Here is a 22030-nt window from a genome sequence, read left to right on the forward strand (position 1 = left end):
AGTATTGTTTGAGTTGTCACTTTTGAAGCGGAAGTACGACATTTTTATATATACGACACAAATGTATATATACAGACCTGTTTTTATTTTATTTTTAATTAGACTTTTATACCGAGACTAATGATTCAATTTACATTATTAGAGTAATTATAACATCTATTATTTTTTAAATTTATATATATTTTATATATATATATATTGTAAAAACTTGTCTTTGCATAAATAAAAATAAACGTGTTCATATCCACTACAGTAGAAAAAGTATTGCTTTATTTGCAATTATTTGTAATGTGCAGATTTTCGTATTCTATATTTATGTATCATATATGTATATGCAGAGCCACGCCGCGATGAGAAAAAACGATTTTTTTCAATATAATAGCTAAAAAGTACATGGCCGTGGCTCCGTGTATATAAATATACATATATACACGTCCGTGTATATACGTATTTTATTCATTAGGTACTATATATTCAATTAAAACGTTAAAAAATTGATTTAGAAACTTTTTTGATTAATCGCAATCATGGCACAATCGATTCAATACAACCGAGACCAAGCCCAAGTGATACATCATCATGGTTCATAGTGACAAACATGAAAAACTTGAAGCAAAAGATCCGATCGTCTATTGGCGATGTAGGGTAAATAACACAAAGCAGACGTGTAAAAGGCAGGCCTCGGAAGATTCACGTGTATGTATGTATTTATGCATGTGCATGAATATATTATTGTAATACATATATATATTTTTTGATATAGGCATTTCAATTTGATAACTTCCATATATAATAAATCTAACAATCTTAACGACGAGGTACTCATTTGATAGATTTATTTAATTATATTTACAATATATAAAGTAGATATAAATAATTTCATTTGCAACAAATCAAACGTAATAACCGTGATTAGTTTTAAAAAAAAAATCATTTTGTTAGTACATCAGCGATGTTACAACGATACATAATAAAAAATTGCACTAGACTAAAAACAAGGTTGAAATTAAAAAAAAACATTAACAATATAAAGTATTGCCATGTTTCAGAGAACACAATAAAGTTAGCGAAATGGCATTCTTACAGCTATTTACCCCACAATGCCAATGACTAGATAACAATTTTATACATATAGTTAAAGATATCATTAAAAAAAACATAAAATAAAAACAATTGACAAAGATCAGCAGAATTAAACGTCCACCACCATTTTCTTGTGGATATCTGTGTTACCGACGACGGAACAGAACTCGTCGAAAGATATTTTGCCGTCTTCGTCTTTGTCGGCGAACAGGATGGTCTTGTCTACGATCTGTTGTAATTGTGTATCTTTCAAGTTATTGCCGACCATCATTTTAAGTACCTGAAATATAAAAGAGACATAACAATTAGCTTCTACTATTTTTATATTATTTGCACGAGTCAAACAGAACTCGTTATGTAAGTTGAGATTTGTAAAGCAAGTTTTTTACGTTTACATTTTGAACACACAGATAAGATAACATATGCTATTGTAATTATAAAGAAGATAATTTCGTTTTTAATTATATATGGTAACAATTTATTAAGAATTACCACAAATATACAGGTAGGTCCAAAAAAATAATATTACTTCTGTAGAAAACTCCGAATGTTTGACTTTTACACAGAGATGTCTAATAGAAGTTGGAAGGTCTAATCGAAGTCTTAAAGGCAGAGTAAATTTCACTGTCATGACTTTGTCATAGGAGGAATTATGGATTGACGTGAATATGGAGTCAGAGATAAGGTTACAAATAGAGCCGCAAGAGGATGTTGAGGAATCCGCTCTCACTTATTTAAATTTAGCTAGCTGTAAAAAGGAATTTATCATTATGGGAATATTTCACAGGTATCGGATTTCCCTATTAGTAAAATTACTTGTACTCTCAATCCTTTGCTAAAAATTAATTGTGAAAGAAGTTCTTACATATGCTTTAACTTCTCAATTTTTTTAAATTCTTGATGCCTTACTAATAAAAATCCAGGTTTTCTGCTACGATTTAGCGAATATTTTTTGAAATTAATAACCATTTGTTTCAAGCTGCAAACAGTTATTACTGAGTTGTTGGCTGACACCAGCTGAAAATGTTGCAGTGTTGCACAGAAATTAAGCACTTAAACGAAGGCTTATAAAGTTCAATTGGTGCAAGAATTAAAGCCCACAGATCTTAGGCAACGATGTTGCTTCGTTGATTGGGTGTTGGAAATACATGAAGACGACTACGACTTTTTTAAGTATTATTAGCGACAAGACTCATTTCCCCACTTTTCTGGCTATCAAAAAAAGCATAACTGTTGCATAAAGAGCTCTGAAAATCCAAGTGCAACTATTGAAGTGCCTATTTATTCGCAACAAGTGGTAGTTTAGACAGTTTTTGGGCTGGAGGCGTAATGGATCGATTCTGAATACCTTTTTTAGTATTTCATTAAATGACATGCATTTTTTTGGCCAAATTTAAGGGGGACTTTTGTTTGGAATTTACTTCAAAAGCAATAAAATCGCACTATCGCAGTGATAACACTTGGTTAAATACATATTAAAACTTTTTATAACAATATTTTATTACTTACAATTAAAAGTGAGAATCGAATGAAGCATATCTAAACCGCCATCAGGAACGCTCATTACCGAACGTTCTTACTGCGACGGCGGCGACACGATTTTATTGCTTTTGACGTGAATTTTTTACTTCTGAGAAGGGATAATTGTTTTTGAGCCCTCCTTTTGACAAAAATTCGGGTTAAATATACTTTAACCAATACTCTCATATCAGAAGTCCATAGTAATATCGGCAAGGATAGCTATAATATTTTTACAACATAGCTTATTATCAAAATGCAGACTAACTATGGAGCAATGTACTGTCTGTACTTCTTCAGCTTATTTTCCCCTGAGAGATGAGTGGTTTAGTTTGTACTTTGAACTTGATCTAATGAAATTTCTACATAACTATAATTTGTTATAGAACTTTCATTGGGTTAGGTTTTGGTTTGAACAGCAAATGGACGTTTTGCAACTGTCAAATTGAGTTTCATAGAAATTTTAGAACAGCATATAAGCGCCTATCAGATAAATTATATTTTCGTTAGTAGAAATATGTATCTACTGGTGAAAATGTATTTGAAATATACTAGTGAAAATATAACTTTACCAAAAATACACCATCGTTGTAGTATTTGTACATCGTATGTAAATAAATAATAATAATAAGTATGTATATATTACTACATATGTAAAAGTTGAAAGCATATAATTTTACTAGCACCTGCCAGATAAATTACATTTTTACTGGAAAAAATGTATATTTATTAGTGAAAATGTATTCCGATATGATTTTACTGAAATGACATATTTAAAAAATATTTTTATCTAGATTCGTAACGTTTTTTTAGATTTTCTTGAGAGATAATCTGAGAAATTCTGGTTTAGAATCAGGGATGTCATTTTTTTTAATTCATAGTATTCATTAAGATTCATAGTATTTCATTGAATGATTTTTCAGGCCATATTCAATAGTTATTACATCAGAAATTCAAAGTAATGGTTTGGATCAATCTTCACCAAAAAATATATTGCATATCTCCGCCAAAAGATACCCTCATGCCATTAAATTACATGATTGCTGAATCTACTGATTTTTGAATCACCGTACGCAGATAAGCTAACTAGGTATTTATTAGACAATAACAAATAGTCTGTTTCCACCCTGAATTATCTTATGAACGGAATGGCGTTGGACTTTCCCTAATTATCAAAGGGTATACAAATACTGAACACATTTCTGTTAGGAATTTTGACATTTTAGACTTCTACAACTTTACGACTCCGAATACATGAGAATTATGCCAAATCTGCACCAAGCAAAGCTATGCGAATTATCAATAGAGATACTTAGAGGCGCGAGAAAGCACCAGCTTCCACTTCCATATCAGACCAGATTTGACTAAGCAATCACTCGAATCCAAATAGTTTAATCTGATCTACTAAACGACTTGGGAGACTATGTAACTCAGACTACAGCAAGAACATACATATCTATTTTAAAAATCCTGCGAATTCAGTAATAATTTATGAATGAAAGCTATAAAAATAAATACGTGCACCACTTTGATTAAAAAGGTTTGAAATAAACAGCAAAAGAGCATAATGGAGATAATCTCTCATAAAAACCTAATCATAAACAACTTTGAAACAGTAGGAATGAAGATTGATGACTTCAAAATTGCAAAATAAAAGGGCGTATGATAAAGATGAATTCTCCTGCTGATGCTATTCAACATCAAGAAGAAAACTTTCGAGAATAAAAATTGTGGTGTCTAGATACATGGTAATCTCTGATCTTTCTTCAGCCAAATTCACATTATTGACAGTCAAACTAAACAAAAATAATCATAACACTCCACTACAGACTAGAAATAAACAGATAAATTCCTCGAATAGACGAAACTTCCAGATCTAACACCTACGAATATGTCAACAAGAGGTCTTCAATTTTATCTATATTTCTCTTTGAAGTTGACACGAAAAAGTGTAAGATGACGAATCAATGTCTTCGAAAAGTGGTGACGGAGAATACTCCAAATATTGAAAATGTGTTAGAAGAGTTCTTTGGACTTTTAAAGCAGCTAGTTGTCGTCGGAACTGTCAACGATTGCGAAAGAAGAGAGTGATAATCAACGAGATGGAGTAGCAGTAGTTTTTATCTTTGCACTGCATTTTTAAAGCACTGTAATTAAAATAGTAAGCACTCACTTGGAAGAGTTCACCATTAGATATGAATCCATCGTTGTCCATGTCGTAGATTCTAAAGGCGAATCTCAGCTTGGACAGTTTGTCGCCTTTGACGCTGAACTGTGACACGCCCTGGATAAACTCCTTGAAGTCCACCTCACCGTTGCCGTCCGCGTCGAATATGTCGATGACGCGCTGCACCAGTGGATTCTGCTGCAGCTCCGGCAATGACATAAACTCGTCGATGGACAGTGCCCCCGAGTTGTCGAGGTCCAACTTGCGAAACCGTTTGCCGAGACGCCGTATTTCGTCAGCATCAACTGTATCAAAACATCGTTACAACGCAGGTTCTATAATATTAATTCAAGCGATACATGCAAGCGTATATGTATATACACGTATACATGTATTATAGATATACATATGTACGTATATATTACCGTTACGACTAATTATGCGTATGATATATAGATTTCAATGAATCTGATGATTTTTATTAATCCTAACTACGATGCGCATGAGATTTTCATTCAACCAAATATTGTTACAATAAACATTGATTTTTAACTGATGCCTCAAAAGTGTTTGATGATGGAAAAAGTGTTGTAACTTAGGTACATGGAAAATTAATTTCTTCATTTTTTTCATAATGTCGTAAATTGTAATATTACGCAACGGTGAGTCTAATGAAAACCTTAAGAGTGCGATTAAAATTAAATTATTGTTCTGTAAATTGGCAGCAGTGTTACATATATTTTGAAGAGTTGCCGACAGGTGGCAGTACAAATCAGACATGCAACACGAAAGCACAGTAGTGGCTTAAAATGCCGGTGCACTTGCAACATGCACCAAAGTAGAACAGCGTTTTGTCATTCGTTGTTTATATAGTAAAGGGGTAGAATCAATTTAAATTCATCGACAAATGAAAGTTTAGTATGGTGATGCATGCATGTTACTCCCACGAATGTATAAATGGACTAGAAATTTTTGAAATAATGCGAGTTCTGAAGCGGATTCTTCTCACCGTCTATGATGTTCTGCGGTTACACATTGATACCTGCCAGAACCTTGAGGCAGTAGGAGGCTACTAAGAAATAATTTTTACCTGAGATAGTTGCAATAGAGCGGAATAATGGCAATGTACCTCTGAAATTTTTTTACATGTAATAATCTATAAGATAAAGTTGGGATAAACGAGAGGTAATTTTTGAACAATGTCAATTCATGAGAAACATTTTGTTACCAGTAAGAAATACACAGATCTCATCATACAATGAGACTATGTAAAAAAATATTTATTTGTTCCATTTTCGTTCATTAAATTACGAGAAAAAAATATTTAAGGTTTTCATTCGACTCAACTTCGTATTAGGTTGTTTCACATAGAATAGCTAATTTGTACTGGGGCGAAAACTTCATCAAAACAATATGGTCATAACTTGCGTATATTACTTGGTTAAAATAATCAAATAGACCACAGTAATCTTTATTCTTCACTTCAAACAAGGGGTTGACGTACTGTTCTTTATTCTAAACATTATCATGTACCTTAAAAAAAATACTGAAATTAAAGAATTAGCACAACAAGCTCTCATATAATTTAAAATAATCAAACTTCAAATACTTTTGTGACATTGAAATGTAAAACATCTATCTAATTATTACAATTCTATCTATAAGAACCCTTGTTAATAAATCTGCAAGATAATTACACTAACGGTGATTACATAATAATTCTACAAGACTTCACTAGTGTGCCTTTGCTGTTGTTAGTCATTGTTTGATGTTATTATTTCTGACATGATATTGAATATATGTTCACATAATACATATAGATAGATTAAGGCATTAATAAATAATTTAAAACTACTTGATTGATTAGTTAACGGCAATAATATTCATATGATCTATCTTTATGTATTATAAAAAAAATGAATTCCGTCATATATCATTTTTTTAAATTCAATTCAAAAATGTCCTAAACATTTTTTTTTATAATATAGAATACATTTATATTTTATTTATATATATAATATATACACAGAACAAACTAATCAAACAACTAATTCAAATGATAAGTGTTGATGTTTCACTAATTGATCTTCAACTATGTTTAAAACAACCTTACGATTAACGTTTGTGAGTGAAAACCACAAGTCAGTGTGTTCGTTTTGTTGTCTTTGTTAAGCATAACTGTGCAACACAAACTAGATGTCTATTTTACGGTAGAAATATAACAAACACATAATGAGACAGTATCACCGCTATTTGCAAAACTAAAACACAAATGTATGGTAGTGTTTCAACGTCAGGGTAAGTCTACAAAATTGATGTCTATATTGAAACAATCAATCTTTAGAGATGTCAAATTATACTTAGTTAAACTGACACATATTTAACAAATTTTAGAGGAAATATTTTTGAGAACCATCTGTTTGAATGAATGAGTTTTAGCTATTTTTTCTTTGATCTGAAAACTTTTAATTTTATTTACACTTTCACAGTAAAAGAAATTAAAGGGAAAAAAAAAGGTTGAAATAGTATAAAATTTTTAGGAGATTCGTGGAAGTGTTGGTGAGGTTATTATTACATTTTTATATAATACTCATAAAAAAGTTCTTGATAAATATTTTTTTAAATTTAGTTATGATCATGTCTTCATTCGATGTTAACATATGTATACGTCTGGAATTATCCAAACATGGCCATAAAAGGGCTGTGAATATTTCTATGAGTTTTGTTATTAAATTATTGGAACGTGTTTGCATTTGAAACGATTGTTAAAAGATTAATCTCTACATTTTTGCATATATACACAGTAGAGAAGTCTGTTATTGATTCTAGATATCACATACTATATTATATTATGGAAATAAAGTGACAACTTATAAAAAAGACGCTCATTTGTATACCTAACAATTTGGTTCTTTAATATTATTCTTCATAAATGTCGTAGCATTTCATGAATCATTCATTTCCTTATTCAAAATCTAACAATATGAGATAAAGTATTCTATACAGTGTGAAAAATCACAATTTTACAACACATAATGAGAAGAACTTGTCTAATTCCAAAACTAACGAGATCTTATCTCGTGCATGCTCTCAAAAGCATTTTCTGCCTTTATGCGGCATTGTATAATGTGTGTCATTCAACCAAAAACAATGTTAACGTTTCAGTAATTTTTTCCCCTTAAGCCGTTTGCCGTACACGTACACCATATACATTACGTACGCGTAAGTTTGCAACTCGAACAATTCTCGAATCTTGCGTATGATATTCGTTCTGAATACTGATGTTATTAACATGCAAATATCCGTCGAATGATGCTCCTTTCGCAACAACCGTGCATTATTTATATGGTAAGCATGGTTAAATATGATCGAAACGAGATGATGACAGTTAATGTAATAATTTGTGTAGATATCAAAAAGTTAGATTGTGAAACGTTCAACCCTTAACGTTAGTAGAGCGTGTGATATATAATATACTTTTGTTGTTGTTGCATTGTTTAAGCATACTAAATACGTCACTTATCTATATTATTTGTTATTATGATACATAATTTACTGTGGTATTTATTTGTTGTTAAAAACATGTGAGAATTTGGTTAAAACAGGCGTAAAAAGCCGACGTGGTGAATCAGAACTATTTTCAGATGCGGCACTTTGTAGATTCACCAATTAGTAGCGAGAATATTATAATTGCATATTTTTCACCCATAGTAATTTTACTTAGCGGAAGACGTTATTCAGTAAATAATGAGATTAAACAGAAAATATACAGGTGGGTTCAAATATAAAAATTGCACGTTTATTTGAGAAGCTTTATATGGCATTAAATAGATTGAGGGAAGAACATGGCAACTAGCTTATGTTTTCTAATATAATTTGTACTAAAAATACTATTTTAATAAAAAAAAAATATTCTGAATTATGAGAATATAAATATTTATCTACCGACTCAAATGTGTCGTTAAAAGTTAATATTTCAAAGCAACTGGGATATATATAAATTAATTGTAATGTGAATACATTTTATTCTTTTATCTGTCTTTACAGAATAAACCTGACTATTGTGTTTTTGTAAAGTAAATCATTTATATACAGTAGACTCCGCAATATCACGGTAAATTGTGAACGTGCTATCTGGGTGCGTGTAGTTGGGGGACTAGAATTTTTTTTGCAATACATACGTACGAATCAGGCGCGTGTGTTGAGATATCTTTCCTTTGGATCGCTCACACATAAAGTAACGGGTCCTCAATTTACCGTGTTATTGTATATTTTTAACTGTTTGCCATTCGTCATTTAGATTTTTTTATGGGAGCCTATTAGTTCCTCGTATAGGAAGAACACAGTCACTGTACTCCTTTTGCCATTTTTTCGGAACACCTGTCCTGAATATGGTTTATATATGAGGGATAATCGAACAAGAACATTCAAAATGTGATAGAAATTTAAAACAGTCCTATTATACTGTAAATTGGCTGCAGTACGAATCAGGCATGCGACACTAAGGAATTTGCAACATGCACTATGGAGTAGCACTGTGTCATTCGTAGTAAAGTGTGAAACTCACTGAAAATGATTGAAAAATGAATGTTCAGTATAGTGACGTATGTTTGCCACTCCAGCGAGCGTACGAGTGGACTAGAAAATTCCGAAATGGCTTTAGTAACTTTTTGACCAGGACATTGTACGTTGAAAATGCAACAATATCCAGAGTAGTAATAGTGAAGAAAATCACTTCTAGAGATAGGTCATGGGGCAGCACAACACATTGTCCATGATATTTTGATGTTAAATGCATGCCAAGCACTTTTGCAGCGCGCCGAAACAGATTTTGATGACTTCCTACGAAAACGTAAGCCAAGAAATGGGTTTATTGGTTGCAAAGATCTAAAGTCTGTACTTCGCCGTATTTGCCTCTTATTCGGAACACTCAAAGAAGTTTAGGTCCATCGAAGAGGAGCGGCAGGGGATATTTACAGAGGGATTACAGACTTAGTTTTCAGTGAAAATATTTTTTACAACAAAAATGGACAAAATGATTAAGGCGAAAACTGCACTTTAAATAAAAATAAATGAATTTTTTGCAGCAGTTAAACATTTTTTTTTACTTCATACTATCAAGATTGGCTACTTCATATAAAACAATCTAATTAATCATAAAGTAGAACGCTTTTGTTCTAAATATGCGTTATATAACATTTTTAATTAAAATACGATTAAACTTTTAATATAACTATTATCACATTTTTAGTTAAGTACTTACAAAATCTCGGTTTTCTAAAATTGACACAATTTGATATTTTAACAAAAAACTAAAAGTCTGAAAACATAACTTATTTTTGCCATTGCTTCTCAATCGCAGACCTTTGATTTGAACCCACTAAAAAAAATGTTACATGGAAAATTTGTAAACTGGAATGTAAAAAACTCAAGCAGAATGTATTTATGTCGTGTATTTAGATCGGCCTCTAAGAACTTGGTTATAAAATCATGCAAAAACCTCTCATCCGCCAAGAAACATTCTAACAAAAAAAAATGTTATTTGCGGCTTGAGCGACTAATATACACTATGAAATCAAAATCAATCGCAGCCCAAGTGTTATGCGATGTATAAAACCTGAAAAAGGTTCTGAAAAACCATGCCATCGAGAGTGTGATCATGTAAAAAATAATTTTTAGTATCGAAAATAAGAAAGATGAAGAATAAAATAAAAAATAAAATAAAATAAAAAACAAAGATGTTTCTGCCCGGCGTCTACAGCAATGCAAAACGCATTATTGGAATTATGTATGCGTACAGCGCCGCAATATGCACAAGCTGAAATAACCAAGGGCAACTTGCTCGTGTTTTACTTATGCTGTTTTTCTTTTAATTTTTTTTAATAAAATACAATTACATTTTGTCCACTCGATGACGTCCCTCAAATTCGATTGATACAATAGCGAATTTTTCCCATCTGTATTGAAGTAAAAATTTTCAATGAATACAGGTGTTTCCAGTTCACAAATAATATTACATTCAAGATCATTCGAGAAAGAAATCACGGTATATCATAATAAATAAAAACACTTTCTTGAACGATCTTGTACTTATATGAGACACATATTATACCAATAAACTATATAGATAACTATATAAATTGTTAGTAAACCGCACGGATGGCATATATATTATATGTAGTGAAGAGCTCCTCTTGTCTTGTAATGTTCATCTAATGATTTTGTACTTATAAATAAAATTATATATGCATTTTAACCGATAAGTTAAAAAACATGTTTGCCATTTACTACACAAATTATTAACATTCACTTCTAAACATAAATATATACAGGATGAGCTAAAATATAGTATATAATTTATTTTGCTAATTCAGTTTTTGAGATTTATAACGTAAACCTATAAATATAAACAACGATATTTTTGCTATTATGAACCTACAACGCTAATCAAATAAGCAACATAGGTGCTGTTACAGATTCGTTATATTATAATTTTAAAACATAATATTATACTCAGAAATTCAATTTTAATAATGAGAAATAAATATGTACAATATTAGGTTATTGTAACATATTTGTGACATTACAACTAATGATTTTAAAGTCCTGTGTGCGATTCTTTTATTTTAACTCATCTAAACCTATTCTATTTTATGAAATTTTAGTAAAAACATAATCAAAGCAATATTTTAAGAAAATTGTACAATATCTTATACCACTAAAAATTCAAATTATTATCAGACTAAAATATTTCTTCAAACAATAATAAAAAAATACTGATTTTACTACAAATAAAAAATGTTTTAAGTGATTAAATAATATCAATTACTTTTCTTCAAATAATAAACTATGTGATAGAATAATTCAGAGTGCCGTAAGTCTACGTTAGAGTTGTGAATTATTAGCAAAATAGATCTTAAAACAATTTTTTGGCCAATCCTGTATATGCCTATAACTTTCATCGCAATTTATTATCATATAAGAATAATATATAATCACGTAACAGCTACTACAATAAATTAATTATATATAAATGTATATACATTCAACACATTATAGGTGGTCAGGTGAGACATCTAATATTGCGATGCACCAATATGCAAACTAAACGCTAATCCGCAATAAACTATTTTCCTTTCCGTCTATAAAATCGAGTCGTCGTTACATGATGAAGTAAAAAGCGACGATCACGACAGCCGTATTATTTCGGAAAAAGAACACAGTCCATGCGGCAAGAACCGTAAGCCATACACATCTAACATTCAGGTATTTAAAGTGAACAGTCGCCGTCACTTACAGTTTTCCGCTTTCAAATCAATGCAATTCAGTCTCGCTGAAAAACAAATGACAAAACATCGGATCACATTTGTTTTTCAGTGATATGCTACACGTTGATAATTAAATCATAATAAAAAAAACTCGACAAAAACCGAACTATCGTGGTAGCTTGGTTAGTATAATAGTTAAATGTCGTTAAAATAAAATAATTAAATTATATTGTGATGTGTCTAAATATATGTATAACACACGGTGTTGATTGTATATCGCACGATTTTGTAACAAATGACTGTTTTACTCCTAGACAATTTCTGCGTAAAATATATGGACTGAGTTGCATAATTGGCTTCTATCCAGATGTATAAACTATGGTGACAGCAAGAAATTTCAAAACATTCTGTCATACACCATATCTTTAAATAAATATACATAAAAATATCCAATTTAAAGTATATTGAAATAATATTAATAATAAATATGGTCATGTAGGAAAAAAGGAGTTTATGAAGGAAACGTTTTGGTTTATAATGATTCTCAAACCGATTCGCGATATATTGAAATCTATTATTATATAGGTATATAACATAGTATTGTGCAATATTTGAAAAACTAAATTAGTTAGATTTTGATTGCCAAGAAATAGATTGATGTCGGTGGCAAGAAGTCTAAATTTCTTCAACTATGAGAAAAATGATTCTATTCTGTAAAAATCTGACACAAAGAATTAATTGGCTTCTGGCACTGCTTTACGTGAGAGTGAAAATATTACCAGTTGTTGATTGCTATCTTTAAAAACTGTTCAATTCTATAAATGTATCACGTCTTAGCTGATAAAATTATGAGACAAGACTTATTTCACTTAGTATAAGTCCAGTTCTATATCATATATCGTTTATCCCGTTTTATTGATTGCTTAGATTGGGAATTAAGCATATTTTACAATACGGCATTGTAGTAGCGAATCTATTGTGAAAACGACACCTGTTCAATGAATCAATAAATAGCACAATTGACGAGATTGAAGCAACATAATTGGGTTTATGCTTTATAATAATGTACCTAATAATATATTGCATTAAAAGCAGGAATTTTTATCAAGTTTTAAGGTGACAGAGAGCAGACATATGTTGCCTTTTATTTATATTTTAGCTGTACAATAAAGTTGTCTCTTAGAAACTCTGTGGCGTCAAAGAGGATAACGTGAATTTCAATAAGCTTATGAATATTTTCTAATACATCTTGTATAAAATATTGCACAATATATATTTTAATTTAAATTTATCAAGTAAGTATGTCAAACTGGAATTTGTGGTAGCATTAAAATTACATTTTAAATAAATTAAATTTTTTTACATGATAGCGCTTCTGCTTCTCTAATTTATAAAGTGGAATTAGCATTTTTAAGTACAAAAAAATACTATTTTTTACAAAGAAATCATAAAATTTCACTGCATCAATAAACATTAAAAACAAAGAGAAGGAATTTATTGGCTCAAAATTTTTAGCATTTAGTAATTTTAAAAATGTTGAGAAGTATTACTTGTGGATTACAATATATGATGCATTCAAAAAATGGGTTAGTCAACCGGAAGTTTTTCTTAATTTCTTAACAAAGTGGAATAAATATCTTGGGGTTCTAAAAATCTTGTTTTTAGTGTAATCGAAAAGTTATAGTGCTTCAGAAAAATAAAAAAAGTAAGCTTATAAATTGGCTTTAAAAAAATACATACTAAGTAAACATGAAATAAAAAGAGGTTATTCAGAATAAATAGATATAGTCTAGACGTTTTTTTTGACTTCCCGAAAACACATGTGATGGAGGAGTTTTAACTTTTAAGGTATTAAAAAATACTATTTTTGATAATATTTGAAGACTATAAGGATCATAAGTTTGACTAAACGTATTACTAGATAACTAGTTACATTAAAAATGTACAAAAATATATTATAAAATATGTTTAAAGGGGATATCCAGAAGTAATAGATATAGATTCATCTGGAAGTTTTCGTTGATTTTATCTATTATGGAGTGGAAAGCATTTTAGTTTTAAGGAACACTATTTTTTAAAGCGTAAACTTGAAATATCAACAATAGAAATATTTACTTCAAATATAATATAAAATACTAAGCTTATTATATTTGCTATAATAAAAATAATTGATAATATTTTTAAGCAAATGACAATAAACACATAATTAAAATTTATGTATTAATTAAATAAGAAATATGTTTCTCAGAATAAATAGATAAAAACTGTTTGTGTTTCTCTCAAATATGAAGTGAAATATGCATTTTGTATTGAATAAGTATCAAAAATTCAATTTCTTTACAAGGTAATAAATTATACTGAGCCAATATACATTGACTAAAATAAAAATATAGTGGATAATACTTTAAAGCAAAATGCCTTATAGGTTAATAAGTTTAATAATATGTATGACTAGGATGATGAATTAAATATAATATTAATGAAAAATATACTTATATACATAATGTGGAATTTAAGTATTAAATGCACGTAGAGAAAGAAGCGATTGCTTCCGACAAATATGAAGTGAATTATGGATTTTGAAGTAGCAATTTTTATAAGGCAATAATATATACTGAGCCTATAAATATATGGGGTAAAGTATAAAGTGGATAATATTTTTAAGCAAAACTCTAATCCTAAACAATAAAAACATTATTATATTAGTTTTAAATTTAAAAGGGTTTACTCAGTAGTAATGTATAAAAGCTGGAAGTTTTTCTAAAAGCACATGTGATGAAGCTTCTGTTTTAATCACTGCTGTAAAAAAGATTGGAATACAAAATACTGAGCCTATATATACATATATTGGCAAAAATAGAAACATAGTCGAAAATATTTTTATTACTGGGTTGATACTAATGAATTAAATACAAAATGTATGAAACATACACAATAAAATGAGTTTTAAAGGAAGTAACCCGGAAGTAAAGGCTGAAAGATTTTCACAAACACGTGTGATTGGAGAAATATTGCTAATAAAATGGTACGCTTTCGCTTTTATTAATTATGGAGTGAAATAAGCATTTTGATGTATCTAAAATGCACTATTTTTGCAGTTTATGCGTACAATTTCATTGCTACAGCAATATTGACATAAAATACATTATAAAATACTCGGCTCATATATTTGCTAAAATCAAAACGTAGTGGACAGTATATTTGAGCGAATATATGTATGAAAACTACCATATAAACACATGCATTGGAGAGGCGCTTTTGAATAATTACTAATCGACAAAAAATGACTTTTGTGGATAAACGTCGATTAGTAAAAAATAAAAAATGTGATTTATTCCAGTTTGAATTAATTATGTATTATGGCAACACTGTCGTGTAAGATTCTGATAGGAAAAAAATAATTGATTTTTTTTAAATTATTAAATCTGGCACTAACGCGTCGGACTATGGAAAAAATCAATGTTACATATTTTGCAGCGAGACGATCGTCTCGATCGCTCGCCGGACACAATCGAGGTGGGCCGAAGTCGTGCTATTTTCGCTAGAGAAAGATTTTGCGGCGCGTTATTAATAAGATCGAGGTGAGCGCGCGAATCGATTCGAGTTTGACGTTTGACGGGCGCGGCGGGAAGGGGCGGGCAGAGAGGGGCTGGCGCGAGTCGTCTCCGGAGCGCCGGAGCTTCGTAGGGAGGCGGTGAGGCTTCGGCGAATACGTACAGTTGGAGCATAACTCCATGGGGATCGACGTCTCATTGCCCTGCGAACAGAAAGACACGGGTTTTGGTTGCGACGATGAGCCGGGGGGCGACGAGCCGAATTCGTCCGGATCGACGGAGGTATCATACCATGGTTGTGTCGGGGTGCTCGCGCACGCCCGCCGCCCGCAACAAGACCGCCGACGGACGAACACCGACGGACACAGATGGCGAGCGACCCTTTCCGGCACCCGACGCGCCGCCCGCGAATATTCACAATTAGCGTCCAAAAATGACAAATCGGCGGGCGCGACGCGCAATACGCCGCCGCAGCCGTTTGAACGCGCTTATATTCGACGATAACGTCAATATTCGCACGTGCACGGTGAACCAAGCGTTATGGCCAAAAATATTTATATCCGCAATATGGGTCAGTGGAGCCGAAACTTTTTCGCCCATCAATCGACTTGCAAAACGACGCGTGCGAATAAATAATCGACGATATGAACGATACGTTTTAATAAAACTATGCATCGCTGCAACATTTCAATAAAATAATACCCCCCTTTTTAAAAAAATCATGAAATTATAATTATCTTGGTTGCTGTATTGCTCAATTCTATTCATATAAATAAATTAATACTAAAAATTAATACTTACAATCTTGCAAGTTCGCAAATGCGCTATATGCATTCTCGGTGTGAAAAGTAGTGCGATAGTTAAGCAAATTTGACCTACTTACCAAAACTGAAGGATGTTTTATGTATCGTTGTTTCGAGGACGTTTTAAGAGAGATATCCCCTTTCTCATTGAATAATACACAATTAAAATATTAAAAATATGACAATACCATTGTAATTAAAGTTTACCTTATAATTAGTACCGCTCTTATGGAGTTAAGCACTTGCGGGAATAAGAACATCGATTGCCGTTCTATATACGGTGTTTGTGCACATGATAGCTTTTATATATGAATATCTTATCTTAGTGTGATAGCCAAAATCGTCGAAACAGAGTATGCAAATAATCGAGACCCGGCTTCAGAAGGGACCAAGTCGTAATATTTGATAAAATAAATGATGTATCTATAAATTTTAAAAAGTATAATTTGAAATTTGTTTACAGTCGTTATATGCAAAAAATATGTATATTTTCATTTACCTAAATTTCTTAGAAATTAATTGTAACTTGTTAATTTCTACCTAATTTCTATGACTTGAATTTAGGGAAAGATCCTTCGCATGAAACGAACGGTGAATCATAGATCGGTCAGTTCCCATAATACAGCAAATACGTTTTCTTTTTCAAATATTTTAAAATTTAGCAAAGTGGTAAAAGTGTATGTGTAGATCATAAATGAGGCCCAGATCGCTTTGTGAAAAAAATTGTATTCGAAATTCGAGCGATCAATCGATACAATATTATTTTTGATATAAATAAAATAAATATTAAGACAAAGAGGTAAAAATTGTTTTACAGCAGAGTTTGAGTTTCGGAGTGTAGGATTTTCATTTCTTTATCTATTAGTTTATGATTTACAGTTTTATATGGGTAACAGTGAAAACAATATGAAATTGTTTTTATTTATATTTTCTGGTTTTCATTTTAGTTTATACAATAAAATGCATAATTGTGCAAACTGTTAGTCTTTAAATATTCTATTTTAGATGTCATTTAAATGTTTAGGGTGGGCAGCAACAATAAGCACCGGGACCAGATTTTCTCTCGGCGGTCCTGGTTTACCGTTTTAAAAACGCGGTCGTCATAAAAAGGTAATGCTCAAAGATTTTTATAAAAACAACGAAAATGCTATTTTCTTTCACACAAAAATTTACACGATTTTTACGGCCAGTTCTGAAACGATTTATTATAGTCTTATGAAGTGAAAAAATGATCTAGCATTTTGATGATCAAATACTGTGGAATTATTTTAACAAATTGTTGTTTAATTGTTTTTGCGTATTAAATTTTTTATTTTACGGCAATTTTAATATTTTTTTTTGCAAATTAATCAATTTTAATTGCCATAATTTGTTGTATAAAAAACTTAATCCTCTTATTAGTTTTAATTTTTAAGTTTCTAATTAGAATTTATTTATTGAATAATGTCTCAATTATTAATTAGCTGCACAATAATCTAATATTTTATTTAATACGCAATGAATATTAAATTATTATATTAAGTTAAATAGTTCTCTTAATTTTATTTGTTGAAAAAATAATTATTTAATTAAAATTAATTATGTACAATCGAGTGATTGTGTGCCCAGTTGTGCAATTTTTCTGTCTGGCAACCCCTTATTGTCCGGCTCTTTCTGGTCGATCTGACGATGGCGGCAGGCGTAAGTTGAACTATCGCTGCCGCGTAATCCGTAAACATCGGCTGATGGCGTTCGTTTTTGCAGAAGCTGTACACGTACCCCAAGAACTTCCGCGCCTACACGGCGTTGATCGCAGCGCAGTACTCCGGCGCTGCCGTCGAAGTCGCCCCCGACTTCGTCTTCGGAGATACCAACGTATCTAAGAACTACAAGACCAAGTTCCCATCCGGAAAGGTCAGCGACTTCAGAACAGCCCCGAACCTTCTTCGACGTCCGTTCTTATGTCATATTTTCGCTTGCAGGTGCCGGCTTTCGAGTCTGCCGATGGAAAAGTGTTCCTGACCGAAGGCAACGCCATTGCATACTATCGTGAGTGAAACGTCATCTGTTTTCGTGACATAACCTCAAATGCGCAATGTATATTTTGCGCTTTTGCGAAAAGCCGCAACCTAACCTTTCATACTTGCGTCAGCTGATGCAACTTTGACATATACCAATGTCATTATTGAATGGATGATTTTTTTTTGCTAAATGTACGTTTATAAGAACTTGAGTCGTGACCACAGATGGCCATTTTTAATAGCTTTACACCGATTTGTATATTGTTTTCGATCCTTGTTAGGCTGTTTTTCAGACTTGTGTGAAAGTGAAAGTGTATTTTATCGTGTGCGTCTACTGTTGATAGAATACAAACAGTATTTGTATTAACTCATGGCAGAATCAAATATAAAATCGGAGAATCATTGGCGTAGTTATCTTATCCAAGTAATCTTGTTTATATGACTTTCTTATAAAATATCTTTTCTTGACTACATTATTACTTTTGACCACATTTGTTACTAAGAAGTGATACCTTATATCATCATTCCTTTATCAAGGGCAATTCTATAACACAATTTATTCAACTAGGTATCACTACGTTCATTCAGAGATGTCATTTAAGGGTGGGTGAGGGCACTTGCCCCCCCTTAGATTTGGCCAGAAAAATGGATGTCATTTAATGAAATACTATGAATCTCAAAGAAATTGATATATTAAAAGAACGACCACTGACTGGTTAACTTTTGTGACCCTCCCTCCTGAAAGCTGAAATGATATTCCTGATTCTTAATGAGAAATTCCCTAGTTATCCCTAAAAAAAATCTAAAAAAATAGTTTCGTATCTATCTATGTCTTTTCAGTAAAATCATATTGGAATACATTTTCATCAGTAAATATATATTTTTACCAGTGAAAATATTTATTTGGCAGGTGCTAGTAAACTGTCTATGAAACTCAATTTGATGGTTACGAAACGTCCAGTTGCTGTTCAAACCCTAACCTAACCTAACGAAAGTTCTAGAAACATTTATTCTTATGCTAGTTTTCTTGATTCTCTGACCCCTATTAATATTAAATAACAATAAGTAATAAAACCTTCATTTGCATTCTTTAATTTACTTTAGAGTTTATTGCCATATCATCTAGTAATTTTTCGGATATCAGACTTTCTTTTAATTACTTAATTTTAAAAAACAATTTTGTTTTAAAGTTTAAATTTTATTTTAGATAATGTAATGGCATACAATCATTAATTATATATTTTATTTTTTACAGTAAGCAATGAAACTCTCCGAGGAGCTGATCCCATTCAAAAAGCTGAAATTTTGCAATGGATCAGTTGGGCTGATTCAGAAGTATATCCAGCGTCTTGCGCATGGACCTATCCCCTCATCGGAATGATCGCTGTCGATGAAAAGGTATTTATAAACACTATTCAAATAAATTTCCTTCTTAACTAATGTTTATTTAACTTTTAGACCATGGAAAAAGGCGGAAACAAGATCATGGAATGTTTGTCTTATCTCAATACTCACTTGTTGAAGAGGACGTTTTTAGTAGGCGAACGTATCACTTTGGCTGATGTCATAGTTTTGTGCAATTTCTTAAATATCTTGAAGGTCTGTATTTGATATTATATAATTCATATAAATTTCCTGATGTTAATATATGTTTTTAATTACAGTATGGTGCTAATTCAAAGCCAATTTCTAGTTATTACAACGTTTGCCGTTGGTTTAGAACTTTGTTGAATCAATCCGAATTCAAAAAGGTTCTGAGCGAAGATATGGAAACGTATCTTGTGAGTAGTTTTTTTAATTTATTAAATATACATTTAATTGTAGTGATTTTTATAAATCGTTTTAATCGAATAGAAAGCGGCAGAGATCCAAACTCATCAGGCCGAAAAGAAAGAACCTAAAAAAAAGGAAAGCAAGCCGAAAGAAAAGAAAGAAAAGGTTGTAAAAGAAAAGGAACCGGAGGTGGAAGAGGAGGAAGAGAAGCCAAAAGAGAGTGCAAATCCTTTCGATGCTATGCCTAAAGGGTATGTATATACATATTTATATATATACTCAATTTGCGTTAATTTAGTCAGTTCGAGAGCTATTCATTTCATCATTATTCATAATTGAGAAAGAGATGGCAAGTTTGGGTTTATGCCCCTACTATTAACTCGAAAGCACACCATACGAATATACGTTTGATATACTTATTACTCCGATTGATTGATAAATATAAAAAATATAGTAATGATTTTAATTTCTGTAAAGTTGTTCAAAATATAAACAGGAGTAATAACAAATATAATATATCAAACGTATATCTGTATCGTGTGCTTTAGAACTAATAGTGGGGGCGTAAACCCAAACTTGCCATCTCTTTTACAATTATGAATAATGATGAAATGGATACCTCTTGAACTGACTATGCTAACGCAAATCGAGTATAGAATAATAATTTTTTTTTAATATTATTAACAAATAATTATTACTATTTTAGTAATTTCGACTTTGATGCCTTCAAGAGAGTGTATTCTAACGAGCCGGAAACTGTCTCTATCCCTTATTTCTTCGAAAAGTTCGACCCTGAGAATTATTCCATCTGGTTAGGAGAATACAAATACAGCAATGAATTAACAAAGGTGTTCATGAGCTGTAATCTAATCTCTGGTATGTTCATTACATTTATTTTTTATTAAAGTTATTTCTTTAATTGATAAATCATGTTTTTTTTTTAGGTATGTACCAACGTTTGGATAAAATGCGAAAGGCCGCCTTCGCTTCCTGTTGCTTGTTCGGTAAAGACAATGATAGCACAATCTCTGGCATTTGGGTATGGAAGGGTCATGAGTTAGCTTTCCCCCTGTCGCCTGACTGGCAGATCGATTACGAATCGTACACCTGGAACAAATTGGACTTTGCCAAGCCCGAAACTAAAGCTCTTGTTGAGCAATACTTTTCGTGGACCGGCAAAGACAAAGAGGGACGCGATTTCAACCAAGGAAAGATTTACAAGTAAATCTTACTCAGCATTTATGAATGATGTCATGTTAGTTTTACAACATAGACTTTTTAACGTTTATATCTTCAATAAAAAGCATTTTCTTTTTTTATGTATGAATAATATTTCAACGCTTAACTGTTTTACCCTTTTTATATATAAATAAAAGAAAAAAATGATGTGACATTATTTGTAAATATGCAGAGTTTTTTAAACTCTACATGCTTTGGTACATTATATTTTGTGAATGAAAATTTTCAAAATAAATATAATTTATTCACAAAAAAGTTTTTTAATTTATATTTTTCGTCCTGATCTTAAGAGATTAAAGATGGGTAAGTCTAAAATTGTTGGAGTTATAGACAAATATTATTTGTTAAAATTTCAAGAAAAAGTGAGGTTAAAGATCGAAACGGCGAGACTCAATCGTAGTTCGGCGGTCAAGTGTCGCGTCGCTTTTGGCGCCCCTGTCGACGGGCCTGAAAAGCTTTTAGCGCGCATGCGCGTCCGTACGTTGAACCTTCTTCAGAGGCGTGCTGAAACTTTTTCACAGGGTTTTGTCTAACAATAAATACATTTGCTTATCACAATATTACACAAGATCCGTCAAAAACCGGTCGATTGCAATAAAAATATACAAAATTCTCTGCACTGTCA

At 31.4% G+C, this 22030-nt stretch overlaps 2 protein-coding genes across 4 annotated transcripts; one reads left to right on the plus strand and one right to left on the minus strand.

Annotated features, from left to right (window-relative positions):
* Positions 1-812: 812 nt before the first annotated feature.
* Positions 813-16141, minus strand: LOC148230647 (calcineurin subunit B type 2). 3 transcript variants are annotated; one of them, XM_088195769.1, is made up of 5 exons: positions 15882-16141; positions 15754-15793; positions 10666-10725; positions 4775-5073; positions 813-1363 (listed from the first exon to the last, which is right to left on the minus strand). In XM_088195769.1, the coding sequence occupies exons 1-5, from the start codon at positions 15882-15884 to the stop codon at positions 1193-1195; spliced, it is 573 nt and encodes a 190-aa protein (XP_088051895.1). In that variant the 5' UTR covers positions 15885-16141; the 3' UTR covers positions 813-1192. The 3 variants fall into 3 exon arrangements, with proteins under 3 accessions (XP_088051895.1, XP_088051896.1, XP_088051897.1); XM_088195770.1 differs by lacking the exon at positions 10666-10725 and adding an exon at positions 12066-12101; XM_088195771.1 differs by lacking the exon at positions 10666-10725.
* A 1900-nt stretch (positions 16142-18041) lies between these two features.
* Positions 18042-21660, plus strand: eEF1gamma (elongation factor 1-gamma). The gene is made up of 9 exons (XM_088195773.1): positions 18042-18073; positions 18137-18286; positions 18355-18421; positions 19649-19791; positions 19852-19992; positions 20058-20174; positions 20248-20417; positions 20873-21042; positions 21111-21660. Exons 1-9 carry the CDS (start codon positions 18062-18064, stop codon positions 21389-21391), a joined length of 1251 nt encoding a protein of 416 aa, XP_088051899.1. The 5' UTR covers positions 18042-18061; the 3' UTR covers positions 21392-21660.
* The last annotated feature ends 370 nt before the right edge of the window (positions 21661-22030 follow it).

The sequence above is a fragment of the Plectrocnemia conspersa genome, unplaced genomic scaffold (assembly GCF_051122295.1).
Source record: "Plectrocnemia conspersa isolate PC_06_02 unplaced genomic scaffold, ASM5112229v1 ptg000010l, whole genome shotgun sequence".
NCBI classification, from domain to species: domain Eukaryota; kingdom Metazoa; phylum Arthropoda; class Insecta; order Trichoptera; family Polycentropodidae; genus Plectrocnemia; species Plectrocnemia conspersa.